The sequence below is a fragment of the Gopherus evgoodei genome, chromosome 17 (assembly GCF_007399415.2).
Source record: "Gopherus evgoodei ecotype Sinaloan lineage chromosome 17, rGopEvg1_v1.p, whole genome shotgun sequence".
Taxonomy (NCBI): Eukaryota; Metazoa; Chordata; order Testudines; family Testudinidae; genus Gopherus; species Gopherus evgoodei.
This window is the reverse complement of record NC_044338.1, coordinates 5,741,483-5,761,745: the sequence shown is the minus strand read 5'-3', so window position 1 is coordinate 5,761,745 and position 20,263 is coordinate 5,741,483. Positions and strand designations below refer to the sequence as shown.

Genomic DNA, 20,263 nt, shown 5'->3' with positions numbered 1-20,263 from the left:
TCCTGAGCATTTCACTCAAAATCACACAGAGAATTGTGAATTTAAACTCTCTTCGGGACATGGGTGGATCTGAAGAGTAACACATGCAATTACTGTACGCAAACAGTCACAGATGGCTAGTCTTTGCTTGTTTTATGAAGACATTGAGGTATTAAAAAAAGAGAAGACTCTTACAGCATGCATGTGCCACTGGGTTATTAGTTTAAATAATAATGGAGCTTACAAAGCATGTAGATAACACAAATAAATTTGTGATAGGAGTAGCTCAGTAAACATTAAAATGTTCAACACTCTGTTGCGTTTATACACAGTAGTGACATTATCAGCAATTTTTTTTTGCTGGCACAAACAGTTAAACCTATGAAATTCATATTCCTGAAGACAGAGAGTAAATAAGCCTAACTTCAGAAATTGAAATTCATGAGCATAGAAAACTTCTATCTTGAACTTAAAAAACAAAAAAGTAGAAAAAAGTAGGAAACAAACAAATCTGTAGTATGGTTATATACACATCCCCTTCTTTGCACTGTCTGCCCCAAAATAGGTGACAAACTTAATCTGGCAACCATTCACCAAAGACAGGAGAGGACGTGAGCAAAATACAACCTTCAAACGGCAGGAAAGTACCAATAACCTCAATACTAATGTAGCTGTATTATGTCTGCGCCAAACTCAGATACCTTTTCTGCTTGAAAGTTGTTTCTTCTCCAAAGCTCGATATAATGGCCAGTGAGAAAAGTGGGTGCATCTTCAAGAACAGGTTTGCATAAACCTCTATTAAGTCCCAGCTGCACGAAGATCACGGAGATATGCCTTGTTGCTGAATTCATTCATGCCATATGCTCAAATGGTATATGAGCTGACAAGGATATTCATGGTACTTAAGTTTCAGAGCAAAATCACAGCCCTGTCAATAAAAATCTTCAACGCACTTCTATCTTCCCATTTTTCAGTCAATGCTATCACATAAGAAAAGCCAAAGAGACCCCACAACTACCATTGCCTGTTTTGATAGCCTAGGTTAAGAGTAATTCGAGTGTGGAATAGGATAAATTTGTGAGACACCACAAGGAGGCCTACAGAAATGAATAGAGGATAGGACAAGCCATTTCAGGAATTACGTTTATTTAAGGGAGGAACTACCTTAACCTCTGTACCTGAGAAGACACACTGATACTCTCAGGCTTCCCTCAGCACCTTAACATCTTCTCAGCATAAGACAAAACAGTGGATTGGATGCAAAAGCATAACTTAGCAATTTTCTTTCAATCAAGACCATTTTGAAATAGAGCACAGTCCAACCTGACTCTCAATCCCATAACCCTGGCATTATTTAGAATAGCTTCTGTGCAGCATCTTACAGCTAACAGGGACTTCAACCCATCCTTCTCAGGCAACGATGATATGCTTGATCAGATCTTGTATCTCCAGGATTATCCCCAGGCAGGCAATGAACTTGCTGTGATTGTACGTCAGACAGCTGGCATTTACTATTGGAGCAACACTTGATACAGCTGGAGTGCTTTTCCATTTTCCAACATCCTATATAAACTAACACAACAAAAAGACTTGGAAAACTAACTCGTTAGAAACAAGCAATTTGAGTAACAAGACAAACAGCTAGAAGAAAGATTTTAAGTATTTGCTTTCTTTTTTAAGCATCCAGAGGAAAAAAATATATAGTAGCAAGCTATTCTGGAATAATTATAGTCAATAAATTGTTAAACTAGGGCTATAAAAAAGGAAAGATGAAACTTCTTACTCTGACAAGAGTAAACCTTGAATTAGAATATATATTTCTTTACTGTCTGGAAGGGTGGAAGAAACTGACAATTGAATGTTGTAACACTACACAGGCTACGTCTTGAAAGAATTCCCAGACCCTGCTAGCTGGAAAACTAAAACTATCAGCCAAAGGCCAGTATAAAAGATAGAGAGAAGAGAAGCTCCAGTACCTCTGCTGCTGCTCTCAGCATTTCAAAACAGCAAAATAGTCATGATAGTTGTCAGTTTGACTATTACACAAAGGGTGTGAATAGCCAGTGAAACTGACAGTCTTAGTTTCACTCTGCTGCTGTGGTAGAAAGCTATAAGCAGTAGACAAACTGGCTACAGTAACTCCTCACTTAAAGCAAATTAGGAAACATGCTCATTTAATGTGGTGTAATGCTCCCTTCTAACGACATTTGGCAGCCACCTGCTGTGTCTACTGCTTGCAGGAAGAGCAGTCTGTTGCAGCTAGCTGGTGTGGGCTTGGAACCAGGATGGACCAGCAGCCTCCTATCAGCTCCCTGCTCTCCTAAGTTCCCTGTGCAGCAGCTGCCTGCAGTTCAGCTGTGTCCCCACCCCTCCACTGCCATGTGCTGCTCCTGCCCTCTGCCTTGGAGCTGCTCCCTGAGACTCCTGCTTGCTGTGCGGGGGGGGGGGGGAGAAGAAGGGGGGTAATGTCAGAGTGTCCCCCTCCCCCCTGCACCCCACTTACCATCTTCCATAGAGCAGGGTTCAGGACAGAGGGAGCTTGTAGCATCTGTGGTCTCAGCAAGCTGATCTAATTAACAAGGCAGTGTACTTAAGGGAAATGTGCATATCTCCCTCCATTCCTGCTGCCTTGCAGAGTGAGAGGGTTAACTTTGAGGGCTCAACCAATTGCTAGTTCATTATTTAGCAGTAAGGGATATATCCCACCCTCTGACTCCTCCACCTCAACCAAGCTTCACAATCGTCATCACTATGTACCAATATTAAACTGTTTAAAACGTATAGTGGGGGGGGGGTGTCTTATCTGGTGAGGAAAATTTCCCTGGAACCTAACCCCCTCATTTACATTAAATTCTTATGGGTAAATTGGATTCGCTTAACATCATTTTGTTTAAAGTTACATTTTTCAGGAACGTAACTAACTACAACATTAAGTGAGGAGTTACTGTATTTACAATCTCAGCAAAGAAAACGGCAATTGTTTGCATGCAGTTCACATTTGAAAGGTTTTCTTTTCAACTATATGGGCTACAATTTGAAATTTTATACACACACACACGCTTAAATTTTGCTGACATGGATGGATCAGGCACCTTCTTTCACCAGGAGAAGCTCCCTACAAAGTGGTGAGTAAGTTTTCAAGCCCTGTATTTTATTTAAATGAGTACAACAATTAGAATTAAAAAAAAATTTAAGAAGATTAGTTTAAGTCCTTTTGGTGATTTATTTCCTGGCAATACTTCCTTCTGTGAGTTCCAATACCTATCCTTTTTTAGCAAGCCAAAGACAAAATGCTTGTATGACTGCACATCAAGAAATTGGTACATTTCCATCAAGTTAACACTTCACATAGTAGTAAACACTGGAAGAATATGGTTCATACTGGAAATAATACACAATCAATCAACAGGCTGTTCCTCAAACACACTTCTCTACTGTGAAAGTCATCAATACTTTCTAGAGTCAGTTTCTGCTGCTACATGAACTTGTAGCTACTGAGTTTACAGGAAGGAAACATTTCGCTTTCTGCACCATTCTTATATCAATCTAGGAGTGTTTCTGAAAGAAGCAAGTCCACAAAAGAAAAAACTGGCATAAAAGAGTATGTAAATATATCCAGAGGACTAGTTTAATATATAAAGAGCAGAGATGCTATTATTTTGACTCAATCAAATTAACTTTAAAACTAAAAGCTATTGCCTCTAACTCGTTCCATAATTTATCAAAACTATGGAAGTCTTAAGAGGGCGAGGGGGCAGAAGTGATGAAGTGAGCTGCAGACAGACTCAAATTAACATTTTGGGCAAAATGTTAAAAATCTCACTACAGCTAAACTTCTAAACCAATTTATAAAATCTGAAAGAATCTGTACCCTTTTATCTATTTGGAACTGAACACAGTCTTTCTTTAAAAAACCCACATAGCTCAAGCTTTCTTACAGTGCTAAAATACTACAAGGAGGTAGCTTATGGTGGCTTGAGGATCATTTTACAGAGGGCTGAAAAACCAGTTTCCAAAAGAAACCTAGATTGAGTCTTATCCAAATAAGTTTGTCTGCCCTGAAGAAAGATTATTTAAAAGTAAGCATTTCCATGAGATTTGTGGGCTATTAGCACCAACAACAGAAATCTCAATAGTTAGCTTTCTTTGACTGATAACCTCAATCTCTTTATTAAGGCATTTTTCTGCAATACACAAAAGAAGTGTCACATTGAATAAAAAAGCACTGATTGGAGCACTGCAACAGAGATAACTGAACAGTCCCTTGACCTCAACAACCAGATTGCAGATATTTTACAGTAGCTGTGGCTCCTCTCAAAAACTGATGTCTTCCAGGCAGCATGACTGACTCCTCTTCTGCTCTCAGTAATAATACCAAGTATGTACTTTCTAAAGGTCACTCAAAACAATTGCTTTTTCTCACCACAGCTTCTGAAACACTTGAAACAAAGGTAAAACAGAGTATATGAAGCTTCTAGAGTTTAACAGAATGAGGCCAATCAATTATCTTCTACGAACCTACAGATATCTTCTTTATTTTATACATACAGAAGACTCAATATGAGAAGAGGAAAAAAAAAATGAGTCTCTGGCTCACACTTTTTCTTTGAAAATGGAATCAAATGTCCTCAGACAAAAATTCCCAATACTTAGCAAGTCTGATCTGAAGCAGAGCTGACCTTCCAAGCTGAACTGCTGTTAAAAATCTTTCAGCTATTTCCCTGTCCAGTACAAGAGAGTTTCCATTGCTGGCTTCTTGCTCTATATCCCTTCAATGTGTAATACGGGCTAATGCAACTATGTTGCTACCTGAGACTAATATTTTTAGCCCCCCCAAAAAACTTCCAGCATTTTAGATAAAACACTAGTTTAATGTTAAGGTAGCAGCACGGAGCAAAAGCCATCTTCAGCATGCTTCTCTGATCAAGTATTTCTAATTATACAAACAGTGGGATGAATCTGGATCTCCACCTAGAAAGGACTATCAAAGCAGTCCTACTTGCAATATAACTGACTATAGAATTCTAGCTTACAGACAGATCCAACTATCAAGAACATGTTTTCCTCTTCTGTGCTAGGTTCTTCTGATCACAAAGGAAGAGGCAGAAGGACACAGAAGGGTAGCCCATTATGAAAAAAAGAGGCAACGCTAGAACACAGGCTGGAGTTGCTCTGAAAATGCTCCTGCACACATTTATATGGAAAATGATTTGAGCTTTTCAAAAAGAGTCAAACAAGAGGGAGAATTAAACAGGTATTCAAAGGAACATATATTACAGCATATAAAAGCTAGTCAGACACATGGACAAACATATACTGTTTCTATGTATTCATCTATTAAAACTGGAACTACAAGCATGTTCCCACACCTACAGGATTCTCTCGGTCTGAGACCTTCTACAATGCATATGATGGAAGTGGGGGCAGAATGGGACTTACAGTGGACCTGAATCAAAGACTTGAAGATATCATGACCACAGAACTCTTATCCTGTGTTCACTTAAAAGCAGCAGATGCCTTTTTGTCTAACAGGCTAATTTTTTACTAATGTGCCTTCTAGTGGCCTGGATCACACACAGCTAAACTCAGTAATGTGGAAAAATCAGAACTATAAAAATAATCAATCCAGTTTTAAAAGGAGAATTTGACCAAATAGGAAAGTCAAGTTTCAGTTCAGTCTCTTAAATCATGAACTATTAATTAAGATTTGAAAGTTGTTACAAAACTCAAGTCTGTTAGAAAGATACCAATCCTTCTACTGGACAACTAGGAATCTATTTGGGTCCACTGGGTGGGAAGGAGTAAATACACTTTACAGTCCCAAACAGGCACAATTCATCTGCAGAAGAGAGATTAATGATGGAAACATGAACAGTACCCCTTGACTGTGCTCTTCAATTCCTCCTAATTTAAGCTGTGAGTTAGCAAGGTCCTTACTCATGTGCCTAACTTTATGCAAGCAAGTAGTTGTAGTAAAGTCAATGGGACTACTCACACTCGTACGTTTAAAGTTAGTTGTGACTTTAAGGCCATTATATCTTGGGCTCCAGGTCAGCAGACAAACTTACAGTACCAATTCTGTTTCATGACATATTTCCACATGGTAAAAAACTCTTGACTTTTGATTATAAACATACACCAACCTTTCATTTTGGAGATTCAGCTCTGTGATAAAGAATCTCAAATTATTACAATGCACTTTTAATGGTTTTTCTCTAAGGACACCAACATTTTCCAAACTCAGACAAATGAATGCTCTCTCTATTGCATGAATGGAGTCCCTAAAGGTTTACTGTGAAACTCAAATGTCCTTTCACAAAAATCATTGACATTTTGAATGAGATTGCAGTTCAAATACCACATACTGTATTAAAGAAATTACATACTAGTCTGGTTTAAAAAAGACTATTTGGCAATTTTATAGTGAGTTACATTATTGAGTGCTTTAAAAAAAGTACCTACTCTGTAACTGATGTTATGTTGTCCTGCCCAGTTGGTCCTACTGGATCATCTCTGAATTTATCACTTGGAAGTTGTGGTGGTAAGAATTCCACATCCTTTTTCTTTGGAACTTTGTAAAACTTCCAAGTAGTGTTAGCATCATCTTCCTCCAAATTCATTGCAGTACCAACATACATTGTAGGTTCTATAACTTCTGGGAATTGAGGTGGAAAAGGCTGAGACAAGGGGTCTATCCTGTCTTCCATTGTTTTTGTGGGAACCAAGGGATCTGGTGTTGGCATCTGATAGAAATGCTGGCTCTGAGGAGTAGAAGGAGTTTTAGTTACCCCTTCATCAACTACATCACATGGGTGGGGACTAAGTGGTGGTGGTTGAGGTGAATTTGCCATTTCACTGCCATGCATCTGAGGAGTCTTTGCTACATCATTATTAGTTCTGATATTTGAAAATCTCACTTGACTGTCTGGTGCTGTGATCACAAGCCTCTGACTTGCTGAATCTGCCTCCATGGCAACATCGTCACTAATAGATGCACGATGGTGAAAAGGAGTCAGAGGGCGTTTTTGTGGCTTATCCCCCTTCTCTTGCTTCTCATTTGTCTTGTGCTTCGGAGCTGCTTGTTGTTGTTGGCCTACAGGTGGTGCCTGCCCCTGCTGACCCGAACTTCTTGGTTTAAGATTTTTGTGCCTGGAAAACAAATGGACAATAATATTTCAATGAATCCCTGAAGTATATCTACACTTATACTTCATTTTATATGAACTAGATTTTTCTTTAAAAATAAATACATCACTTTGAGAAATTTTAAGTATTCTAGAACAGTGCTTCTCAAAGCCGGTCCGCCACTTGTTCAGGGAAAGCCTCTGGTGGTCCGGGCCAGTTTGTTTACCTGCCGTGTCTGCAGGTTAGGCCGATCGCGGCTCCCACTGGCTGCGGTTCGCAGCTCCAAGCCAATGGAAGCTGTGGAAAGTGGCGCGGGTCAAGGGAAGTGCTAGCCGCCCTTCCCACAGCCCCCATTGGCCTGGAGCGGCGAACCACAGCCAGTGGGAGCCGCGATCGGCCGAACCTGGAGATGCGGCAGGTAAACAAAACCGGCCCAGACCACTAGAGGCTTTCCCTGAACAAGCAGCAGCCCAACTTTGTAAAGCACTGTTCTAGAAGGTATTAAAAAGAGTGAAGCAAGAAAAATATGGTAGCCTAGTTTTGAGAGAGAGAGACAAGTTGGGTGAGGTAATATCTTTTATTGGAAGACAAGCTTTTGAACTACACAAAACTCTTCTTCAGATCTGGAACATATAATTATGAAAACCCAAGTAATCCACTATTAATTCACACTTTTAGTTAATTCAGATTAACTTTCCTTTGTGCCTGTGCAGATAAGCTCTTAAACTTAATCATTAACATCACAGCCACATAACATTTGATATTCTGTGTGGTGTAACAACAAAAAAAGTCCAAAAAGCCCCAACCTAGGCTACCACTGGGATTAACAGTACTTCAATTACATTTGAAACACAACTGTTAGTATGTTCTCGAAACCTTTTCCCCCACACTTTTCAAAGCAAAAAAAAAATATAACAGAAATCTGGAAATTAGAATACAAGGTTTTTCCAGTGGTCTCTAGGTATTGTGCGATGTTCACTGGAAGCAAGTGCTGCTTAATACTGTTAATCAGCCATAACAGGGGTTTCCAATCCACTCACCTTTCTGGAGAATGCAGATACTGCCCCAACAAAGGGAAAAGTATCTCCTTCCCAAATCCTCAAAGCCCCACACCAGCTCTCTTTCTGACTTCTTCCTCCTATGCCTGCCAACACCACATTAGGATTCTTTGGCTAGTGCAAAGATTATGGATGCTCCCTCCCACTAGGGAAGGAGCATATCGCATCTCTAGTCCCAGGCCTTACGTGCCCTCAGAACTCCACATTTGAATTCAGAAATCCACATTAGCTGCCATTAGATCACTGTGCTGATCCATGCAAAGAAAGAAAAATCCACTTGTTAGTCTAACTGTAAGTGTGAGCCCTTCACCAAGAGTCTATAATGGAGTTCAGGACTCAGGATACATGACCTAATAAATCATCATGTAGGTCCTGCACAGTACTGACAGTTATGGTTTAGTATTCCCAAGTCCGTCATTAAAACCCTTCCCGCATACTTCACTGTGTCTACATTATTGGACAAGTCTACTAGGTACTATACCTTGAGCAATTGCAATTTGTCCTCTGTGTGGCTTCAACAAAATCCCAGGATGCTACTTTGTCAGCTGTCTCTTCAACACATAAGCCATTTGACGTAGCAGAATACTTTCTCCTACGATTCAATATTGGGGAGTTATTGTTAACTAGAATGTATGTTATCTCGTAGTTTTTACCCTCTGCTAAATGTTAATAGATACAAGAGTCAGGAAAGATAATAAACGTTATACTGAAGAAATAAGCCATGTGAGCTAGCATTTGCAGTAAGTTACTTCTTTAAAGTGTTTCAAAAGTAACACACACACTTTGCTGATTAACAACTGGCTTTAGTAGCCTTGCTTCAAACTATTCTGTGCAGCAAGAAGCTATACAATATTTATATATAATTAAGGCATATATTTAATAACAGCTTTAATGTCAGTTTCAGAAAGGAGTACATACTTGTTCTGTGCTCTGTTCATATTGCATTCTTGCCAAACTCGATCCACCACCTGATTGGCTAGTTTTCTAGGGATTTTGCCACCGTGGTGGCTAGTACTGTCAGAGCTAAATCCATCAGAAACAGAAGAAAATTTCACCCACTTCTGGGCTGACTGAGCATCAACTGAAAATAGAAAAGCAACATAAAAGTTAAAAATAAATAAATAAATAAATGATTTTAGCCAATCGGGCAACATGACTCTAGAGGTCCATACAACTAAAAAACTGTTCCAGTCGATGTGCAAAACAAAACACCATCCTTTGAGGGATGTATTTTGTTACATATTTTAAAATTAGGAATAAAAAAAGTAGGAAAAAATGTAGGTATACATGGTGTACAGTGAGACAGTGTCATGTCATACAGAAAAACAGCATACAGATTTAAACTGAAGTGAGTTCCCATGCCACCTCAAATTTCTTTAGAAGCTACATTGAACGTTTAATAGAATCTCACTCCTGCAATAGGAACACTATCGAACCTATCCAAGAACAAATGTATTTTGCATTTTGTGATCATATTAAACAATCTCTGCTGTTTCCCTCTTTCATGTGTTATCACAAGTAGAATGACTCTCTCCCCCCACCCCCTAACAAGGTGTATTACTCTGTAGTCTCTGGTCAATATTTTTCTTCATGAGCCAAATATTAGAAAGAAAGACCTCCTCCCCTAGAAGAAAATATATCTCTAGGAATACTGCACCTCTTTTTCAAGGAACAAGTTTAAATATACATTTCAAACTAAAAGCAGCACCAACAGGACTTCTTAAGCATATATTTGTGTGCAACTTGTGTGTGCGCACGCGTACTTTATATAGATATAAAAACACCCAAAAACATGTAAACTGTATAAAAATAATTCTTAATCCTTCACCATATACAGTTTGATCCAAAGGCCACTGAAGTCAACAGGAATCTTTACAGTAACTTCAGTGGGTTTTAATTCCATCCCTTAACATGGCCTTCTGCAATTCCTATTGCATTCTGATATTCTCCAATTATCTAATATACTATTCATTGAGGGAACACAGATGAATAATTAAGTGCAGGTATATAATGTAACCATTTTGAAGGATGTAAATTCCAAAGGAAGACGACTTATGTAGAATGGTACAAAGGGCATGATGCCTTCTGCATTTACTAAATTATATTTTTACTTGTGATTTGTGTCGTGCCTGCATTTGGATGAAAATTGGAATTTAATTAAAAATGCACAAACACACCAATATTTTATTAATTAAATACCTTAGATGTGCTGGATATGTACATATCAAAAACTTTATTCATGCGTTGTATGTAAAACGGATTTTTTGAAACAAGAATTATTAGTTGGGAGTTAGTAAATTGGCTGATTAAGAAACTGGCCCATGACAACCCAAAACAAAGGTATTTAGGTACCCAAAGATGCAGTAGGAATTTAAGTGCCTAATCCCCACCGGAATCAATGGGAAAGAGATCCAAACTTGTTTAAGATCTTCTGAAAATCTCACTAGACACCTATCTGCATCTTTAGGCACCTAAGTATTTTTGATAATCTGTCCCTATGTGCTTCAAGTTTTTCGAATTAATAGAACTCATCCCCTGGTTTTTATTCACAGATTGGAAGAGGAAGGGGGGGGAAAAAAAAGGCAGCTTTCCCCATCGGTTTCTCAATTCTGAATCAATTAGTCCAAAAGAAAATATTCTCTCTGCACCTGTTAGCTAGACTGAAACCATAAGTAATGAATGTGGAACCTTCTCTACACAACAAAAAAAAACAAAAAACCCTCACAGTACTTACATTTGGAAAAATGTAAATATCAGCATTTCCTCAACCGTAAAAACTGAAAATACAGATGCTTAATGCAGTACATAATAGTGACATTTATAAAACTTGAGCTGACCTCAAAAACAAAAATGTTTTCCTCTAATTCTGTATGTAATCAGAAAAGCAACACTAACTCATTAAAAGATGCAGAGGTTTCATTGACACAGCATATTTTTTTATTTGTTGTTTCAATTATGTTCATAGTAAATTTAGGTCCTTAATATAGGCTAAAATTAAGTTTATCATAATTTCAAACAGCGTTATTTTTAAAAAGAAAAAATGCAGGACTTAAATTTAAAAATATCTATTTTAAAAATCATTGATTTTTATTGACCCTGGCTAAGGAGGTATTCAAAAGTCTCAAGGCAGTGACTAGACTTTCATTAGAAGAGCTCTAGTGCTAACACTAAGACTTTCCCGACTCTTGAATTCTGAGATTTTTAGCCTGATACAGATTGACAACTGAAAACTACACCTGTGATTGCTCACAGATGAGAAAGTAAGCGGCCTTCTCCAACATTATCAAAATGCTCTGGAATCAGCCTTTAAGCAATGTAAAGAGGCTGGGAATGTCACCTTTTCACTCGCAAACCAGAGTTTCTGCATAACAGTTACAAGCACTGTCCACCCAAACCAACATTCAGGTTTTAAATTACTACCATTTTGCAAATATCATTCTTGTACTAAATTAATATTTTTATAAAAAATTCAAAAGTGTGAATGATAAAAATCTAGTATATTATTACAATTCAAATAGTTTTAGGATTAAAGTGACAGTTAAAGGACAACACACTGGAGGTTACAAATCAATTGTATAGAGTGCTCTGAATACTATCTAAACATTCAGAGAGTTTATTTTAAGCAGAAACCTCAAGACAGTTCTCTTTCTGGAAAAGGGAATATTGACTATACCTGTCTGAACTTCCTCTGGGGACGTAGGTGGAGTCAAAGTTACAGAAGACATGACAGGATCCCTTGTGGAAACAGGCACTTGGTGGACACCCAAGCAAGTAGTTGAACAGTGAGAAATCCCCACAGTGCTAGGAGCAGGAACGTCTGTCTGAGGAACTAGAACAAAGCATGCTGGGTAGACCATTCGCACACCAGCTAAAAAAGAAGCATATAGTCATTATATTTCAACTCAGTCATTGAATACCAGCTACATGACCAAATATGAGATTCTCTCTCTCCAGTCTTTAGGTTTTTGGTTTTGTTTTTTTTGTTTTTTTAAAACACATTCCAATATTAACTACTGCCTTATATATTATATGAGAGAACTAAAACAAGCCAGAAAACTTGAGGCCAATCATGTAGCTCCTTTCACTGTTTCATAAATAATGACTGAATAGCAGTCATTCTGAGAGGTTTGGTTTAATTATGTTAATGTATGGTAACTGTTGCAGTACCAGTGACAGTTCTTGTTCAGAGGTATTCTGATGAAGTCTAAAACCATTTTTCTATACAAGGTGTTCCAACATATAAACGGCTATTATGCCACCAGTTACTGTGATGAGTTTCAATACCATTACAAGCTCTCCTTTCTTGTAATTATCCTCCTGTCCACTGCTATTCTAAATGTGTTACTTGTCAGTCATTCAATATAATTTACTCTACTTTTTCAGTTTCTCCAATATAGCAACTTCATTCAACAGCAGCACTCCTTGTCAATTAATTCATACTTGGTATTGTGGCAACTTCACTTTGGTAGAAGTTTCTTCATTTTAATCTCTCCCACCCCCAAGCATTTGCTTCTTTGCTACTATTAAAAAAAAAAAAAAGTCAGCTACAGTAAAATTAAGGCATTTTTAATAATTTAGCCTAGCAAATAAAGGTCACATATTTGTGCTGGCTTAATAGTGAAGTCAGGTTCTCTTTTTCACATTTCCTTCCATTATTATTTTTAAAGACGAGTGGGGAAGAGATTACCTTGTATGTCTTACTTATAGATTAAAAATTAAGCTGTTAATTATAGAAATAACTTGTATAATTAAGATTGTACAGTATGTCATCTGTACTACAATCTCTTTTCTGTAAAAGTTCAGTCTCCTATGAAACTTTCGGTACAGAATCTCAGCTCAAGATAGGATATAGTTTAGGGAGGGAGAGTACAGACATAGGCTTTGTATACGTTACTTGAAAGAGGGGGGAGGTGAAACTGGTAGATAAAGTCAACAATTTCCAATATTTTAAACTTCCTAAAAAGCTGAAAATATATGCTGGGTTTCCTTAAATAGAAATTTCACAGGCTAACAAACATGACAGACGAAAGGTATCTGAGTATTCAAGTAAAGAAATTCAAGAGATTCCAATTAAGTTTATTACAGTAAGATCTCTGTCCTGCCTAATAGGACCTCCTATTTGATCCCCAGTTTTTTACTTCAGTTCAACAGGGGCTGTAAGTACAGCGGGAACAAACACTGGGAATGTCTTAGATCATTCAATGATGAACTCTCTGGTCAATTGAAGAGCACTGTTGACTGGCTGTTATGGAAAGAAGTTATCCTTGGCTTCGTGTATCAAATCCAGAGGCTCAATGCTAAAGTTTATGAAGGCACTCTTTACAATGCTGACCAGTTCAGCTCACTGCTTCCTTGTAGCCCTCACCTGTTTGTTATAAAATAATAGAATAATATTTTCTAAAGTCTTATACTTAGACTTTAAACTCTTGAGGGCAGAGCATCTCTATTATATTTACACAACTATTAGCAAAAAGGAGGCCCATGTCTCTAAATGCTACCTCAATTATATATACATAATGGAAAACTTGGGAAGTAGAAAATACACATAGGGTTCTAAGAGACAAGAAAAGATACAAAATCTATCTCCAAAAGACTAAATTTAGAAGATTTAGAAAAGGGTGATCATGCATGTAGGTTAGTTTTCCCCACACCTTCAATTACAATTATATTACATACAAAACAGTAAAAGGACATTTAGATTATAAAGTCAAGCACTCAAATATTAGCAAATGCCAGATTTACAGCTGCCTATGCAACTGTAATTCAGCCTCCTTGTGTGTCTAGCCTGTGCACAAATGAGGCTGCAGTCCTGTGGAAAAAGACAGTATGCCATCATATGATTAAAGGTCATGATGCACAAGCTAACAAATTAAGCTTGCATGGCTCACCATGAATTTGGCATTTCTCAACTCTTCTAGATTTTAAAAAAAAAACAAACTGAAGGCAAAAATATTCTAATATTTACAACAAACAACATTCCCATCGTGAATCATGATCAGGGTTTAAACCCAGAGCCTTCACATTACAGCACTTGAGGTCCAAAAATAACCGTATTAGATGGCAACATTCCAAAAGCTCTTGACCCATAGGGCTCTGCTGGGTCAAAACGTTTCTGGTCAGAGTTTAGCTTTGGAGAGTGGGGGAGGACACAGTGGACAGGCCTTAATTGTTCTCTAATGCCTTGGCCTTCATTTTAAAGCTACTAGCAGCCATAGTTGTGAAGAAAACCATGAAGATGTGACCCAAGTACTGTATAACCAAGGGGTAGGCAACCTATGGCATGTGTGCCAAAGGTGGCACATGAGCTGATTTTCAGTGGCACTCACACTGTCCAGGTCCTGGCCACTGCTCTAGGGGGCTCTGCATTTTAATTTAATTTTTAATGAAGCTTCTTAAAATTTTGAAACCTTATTTACTTTACATACAACAATAGTTTAGTTGTATATTATAGACTTACAGAAAGAGACCTTCTAAAAAAGGTTAAAATGTGTTACTGGCACACGAAACCATACATTAGAGTGAATAAATGAAGACTTGGTACACCACTTCTGAAAGGTTGCCAACCCCTGGTATAACCAATGCAACCAGGTCTGCCCAAGTATGCAGAGAACCTGAAGCAGTAGCTCGGAGAAGTGAAACGCCCAGTTCACCTCACTGGGTTTAAATTCAGATGCCAACACGGTTACTTTAAATGTCAACATTGTTAACTATTCCAGTCCACAACTCGCACAAGAACCAGTATATTATGAAGATCAGCACAATCTACTGTGAACGAACACTCATTTTGCATAGGCCTTGAGCGTCACATAGCGAGACTGAAGGGGAGATTTCATTTTTCTGAAGGAGCCTTAGCTTTCGAAAGTTTGGGAAGAAATACTATTACATCACTCCTACAGCAGATTTCAGGACAGACATTTTCAACTGTCATTTATGTTCTAGCTATAAAAATGTTCTATAGGACCCAAAATAAGCTTCTTACCTGCACCAGGTAATTGAAAAGGATTTGTCACTTATAGAATCATTTTGGCTGGTACAGCAAAATAAAGGCAGCTAAAAACTATTTTCAAAACAGTGTATAACATACAGAAAGGAACAGAAGTCAGATTCAGGAATGTCTTACATTCAAAAGGTTTACTAGATCACTGTTCACCTTTAAAATAAGCCAGCTCCTACTTGGCCAGAGAATTTCAGTAAAGAAGCAGCATGCATTAAGATTACATACCTACAAGGACTTCCACAGCAGCCAGAGAGTCATCTTCCCAATCCATCTCTTCTTGTTTTTCCTCAGAACCCTCCTTCAGGTTAGATGTGATAGGATAGAATTGTTTCCATTCACCAATCAGCTTTTTTGTAGATGAATCTGAGAGCTTGAATGACTGTCCTGTGAGTGTGCCATTTAATCCAAATGGACTTAGGATAACTGGATATACAAAACAAATAATTTTAGGATATACCTAGAGAATGATTTGCACCTCCTCCATGACCAGGATTTCGGCCAACACCTACTACCAAATAATCCATTTAAAATGACAGGTTAGACTGTACCTCACTACAGTACAGTATAATAAGAAGAACCTTACACTCACATCTTAGAAGAAGAATTTATTATACCTCATTAAAATGTATATGTACTGAAAGAAGATGAGTTATGTAAGAATTAATGTACCATAACAGCAGTTAGAAGTTAATCCACCTGAACATCTGTGACAGAAAATTGCATCATGGATAGAAAGGAGTATGCAGTTGTCTGTGCACATGAACAGGTGAAGGTAAAAATGAATTTGTGGCATCTGAGATTCTGGTTTTGCTTTCTTTGCGATAGTGTTAACTTGCTGCTCAATCGTCTACATGTAGTCACCTCCTCATTCTGTTTGTTACAATGAAATTATGATAGACATTGATCAGACTGACTACACATAAGGAAATATGATAGTCTTGCCTACATTAGGAAAGTTACCTGTTTTCAATGGGCATCAGCAGCAGTGCAGTTAAACTGTTTCTGAACACAGTTTAACTGCAAACATAGAACAGGACAACCCACAGTCAGCACCATTTCTGGAACAGTATTAATAGACAAGGCTAATGTGTTCCCACATAGAACCACTAGTTATAGTAGCCAGTATGGGAGCCCATTCTCTAGGATAGGGGTGTCAAACATACAGCACACTGATCAGATCCAGCCCCCAAGCTCTCTCTTCCCATCTTCAAAAGGAGCCAGCCTGCGCTACAGCTCAAGCTAGTATTGGAGAGGGAACTCATGGGAAAAAGCAGCACAGACACCAGAGCGTCTCTTCCTGTTCATTTTCTGATCCTATTGCTATGCAACAGCTTTTGGAGATGTCACTACACAGCTACCAAGTTTATTCAGTCCCATATGTGTGATGTTTTATGCAATTATTAATTAGCTAATTTACATATGACCATAAACAATAATATACTTAATGTATGACATGTAGGAGGAGCTGTAGGAATGCAGACAGGGCTCCCAAAATGTACGAGTGTCACAGGTAATGTGCACCACAAGGCAGCCCTGTCACTGCTGCCAGAAGGCACCAGATGGACCAAGAAAGGGCTTTTTTCTTGACAAGCTTGCCTTGCTAACACTGCTGAGTCTGCAGGACTGGGCTCCTGCTCTTTCATCGCCCAGCCCCAACACTCCTGATGCCACCAATGCCGATCCCCATGGCAGCAAGCTTAGAGAATAGCTGATTCTTCACATCTCCACCCCTCTAAAGTGCCAAAAGTGAAGGAGTTCCCAAAGGGGAAGACAAATGGTTTGTTTCAGAGGTGGGGAGCAGATAGGTGGAGCAGGAATGCCCAACTAAGAATGGGAATTCTGAAGTGTTGAGGGACAGGGAGATTACAGGGGGTGATAGATGTACAGAGAGTAAGTTAATGGACAGGAAAGGAAAAATTTATAGATTTATCTACTTTTCCAACATTATCTTTAAATGCAATATCTAATCATCATTAGGTAAGGATTCTGCAGTTGGACTAGACCAGAAAGTTAGTTATCTGACCACATCACAGAATGAGTTTGACGCCCCTGCTTTAGGCCAGTTGATACACCAGAAGATAACCTTCATTAACCTTCAGGAAAAAGGATGACGACTTAGCTACTTCTGATCAGCTTTATCACAAAGTTTAAGTTGTGAGAGAACCAGTGGCCAAAAATGAATGGAACAGCACAGAGTCATACAAATCCATAAACGTACTTTTCATTGCTGCTCCCTCTCCCCGCTTTTGGCATCAATATTCCTTTTGTTCTTGAGCAATCCTTCATCAGCTGATCTAAAGTATTAAAATAAGTCACAGAAACCTACCTTGAAAAGGGCTGTTAGACTGCTGGGCAAGGGTAAGATGTTCTTCACTCAGAAGATATACAGGTTGGTGCTGGTTGATTTCCACACTGGTACAAACATTGCTGTCCCCATGCAAGAAAAAGGTGAAAGAGCAAGACAAGTGCTCACTGGAAAAAGAGAAAGAGGGTAAAACAAATACATAGTATATTTACACTGAAGCCTTAAGGAGAATTGCTAAAGATATTAAATTGATTGTTTTGTTAACCCCTATTTATCTTCACTGACTAAAAGATTTTTTGGGGAAAAAGGGCTCTCTGTTAAGGATTCGAACACTGTCAACCAAGTTGCAAAAAAGGAGTTCACACTAAACATGTTCTTAAACATCCAGAAGGTCATCAAACAAAGGCAAGATCACGTTCTTGATTTCTCTCTAAAAGCAAAAGGAAGAAGAAAAGAAAGAAAGAAACCCCCCCAAAAAACCCCACGTCATCTTTGGATGTCAAAGCAGTTTTAAAAAAGGTACAAGCTCAATCTTAAATGCAAATCCTTTGAAGATCATCTTTTAAAAAACAAACTAAAAATTTTGAATATAAAGTTTAATGCTGAAACAAGAAACAGGAAAAAGTTTATAGTCACTTGATTGAGAACTACTAACTAGGAAAAATGATTATGTTTTAGAATATTGAATTCAGAACACCTAAAAATTATCTTGCAGATACTACTGGACAATGCTCTTAAAATTTAGGGCTTCTGTATAAATATTCCCAACTGAATAACACTTTAGAAATTTCACTTCAAAGTTTCTACACTTTCGACATTTTCAGTTTGACTGTGCCTTATGTGGCATGCAGCAAAGTGCTTTCAGAAAATTAATTGTTCAGTTTCCTAAACTCACTCTACTGATTTAAATGTAATTTGTATATTATAGACAAAAGAGGAAGGTCCTACCAATGTAAAAGTATAAATCACAATAAAATTCTTAGTGATAAAAGAAAATGATTTCAAAACAGGCTCCCAGTTTCTGATGCATCTTGGGTCTATCACACGCCTTCAAAGCAAGTTCAAAGTGTTAACATGAAGGTTCTTTATAGATTAATTTAAGCTACTAAATTCTGTAAAGATAAGATAAAAAAAATTTAAATGTCTCCTCAATACAACTCAAATAAATTAAGACATGATTTATAGAGAGTGTTAATACAGTGAATTAAAAAGAAAAAAAAAATCCAAGCATTACAGAGTCAGCAATGAAACAGAAGTTTTTCCACCCACAGAGATCAGACCTCAGAAGCATTTCTCAATTTTTACAGTTTTGTTTCTCTATAACCACACAATGGAATCTTGAAACTAAAACTTATTTCCTTGGATCATTTTTCGTCTACATACAACTAGTCAGTCACTATTTTAGCAGGACTGATAATAAAAGTACTGAACTGTGGACACTGTTTTTGTTTGTTTTGCCTTTAATTATGAAATACACTAATACCTAGCATGTAATTACTCTAGTTCAAAAATGCATACCTTCTTACAATCACATGAGAGTTATGTGGGATAAACCACTCCTTTGAGGTGGAGTGTATGTGAGATATGCTTATCTGATCTTAATTCACAAGAAAAGAGAGAGACAACTCAAGATTCCTGCCAACTTGCCACAGGGAGACCATTTTTCCCTGATCTGGGAAATTAAAGAATCTCTGATATGGTAGATTTAAAACAAAAACACATGATATAAGCAGGCCAACTTGTGAGCCACGCAAGCACCAACTTAACTCAAATGCCTGCAAGAAGTGAAAGCAACTAGGACAGTCACTTCTGATGCCAAAGTGAAAAGCAGAACAATCATATGTTCAGAGAGATAGATACCCTAAATTTGCACAGGACAAAATTTAAGTTCCATTAAAGCTGTTCAATGCCACATGGAGAATGTAAATCAAGGAGACCATTAAGATTCCACCTCCTAAGCAACTGAATGAGGGTGTAATGCCCATCCAAAAGGAAGGTGATACCAAGCATCTGGTAAGTCTTCATTCAAGAAAACACAAGCAAGAAAAAGTAATTCAAACTGGTGCTTTACTGAAAATCCAAATGGAAAACTATTTCCACTTTTCAGAGTAGCAGCCGTGTTAGTCTGTATCCGCAAAAAGAACAAGAGTACTTAGAGGCTAACAAATTTATTTCAGCATGAGCTTTTGTGAGCTACAGCTTTATTATACATGAATTACAATATTCTAAAGATGGTCTGATGAACCTCATTTAACAACTGTGAGGCTTCTGCAGCTCAGATCTTGCTAAGAGAAGGAAAGCAGAGTAACACCTGCAACTCTCTCCAAGAGAGAACTTGCATGTCACTAAGTCAGTGAGGCAACGCCTGCGCAAGAGTCAGGTGATCAGAATACCTGAACTGGCAAGCCCATGAAGGAGGTCTGGGCATAGCGTGCATTCTGTCCTCACCTCATGAGATACTTTCATCTGTTAGCCTGAAGCAAGGGAATAAAAAGGAAGTTATGTCGTCTAGTTGAGAAGGCAAGCATTGAAGCACAGATACTGGGAATCTCACATGGGAAAGAGGAAGATATCTGGAAAGCCCAACTTGAATAGTGTCTCCAATATGCATTGTTGCAGGAAACTCTCTTCTTCACCTCTTTCCTTATTAATTGTCATTTTCTGAAGTTTCTCTCATGGAAAGTAGATATTAGAACAGGAGACCCAGGATAGATTCTTTCAGAAACTAAAAGTTTGAAGCTGTTACTACAAGTAACTGCACATGGCACAGCTGAAGACTAGATTGGACAAGCCTTCTTT

At 38.0% G+C, this 20,263-nt stretch overlaps 1 protein-coding gene across 2 annotated transcripts in view; it reads right to left on the bottom strand.

Moving 5' to 3' along the window:
- The window catches only part of MED13 (mediator complex subunit 13), a 76,490-nt gene that overhangs the window by 24,306 nt on the left and 31,921 nt on the right, over positions 1-20,263 (bottom strand). The window contains exons 4-10 of one of the 2 annotated variants that reach the window (XM_030537092.1): positions 17,486-17,631; positions 15,385-15,582; positions 11,836-12,030; positions 9,081-9,243; positions 8,644-8,754; positions 6,897-7,128; positions 6,442-6,740 (exon numbers count right to left, since the gene is read on the bottom strand). In XM_030537092.1, coding sequence (XP_030392952.1) covers positions 6,442-6,740; positions 6,897-7,128; positions 8,644-8,754; positions 9,081-9,243; positions 11,836-12,030; positions 15,385-15,582; positions 17,486-17,631 — 1,344 coding nt within the window. Of the gene's footprint in view, positions 1-6,441; positions 7,129-8,643; positions 8,755-9,080; positions 9,244-11,835; positions 12,031-15,384; positions 15,583-17,485; positions 17,632-20,263 lie in introns of both variants that reach the window. The other variant, XM_030537091.1, reaches the window with a different exon arrangement.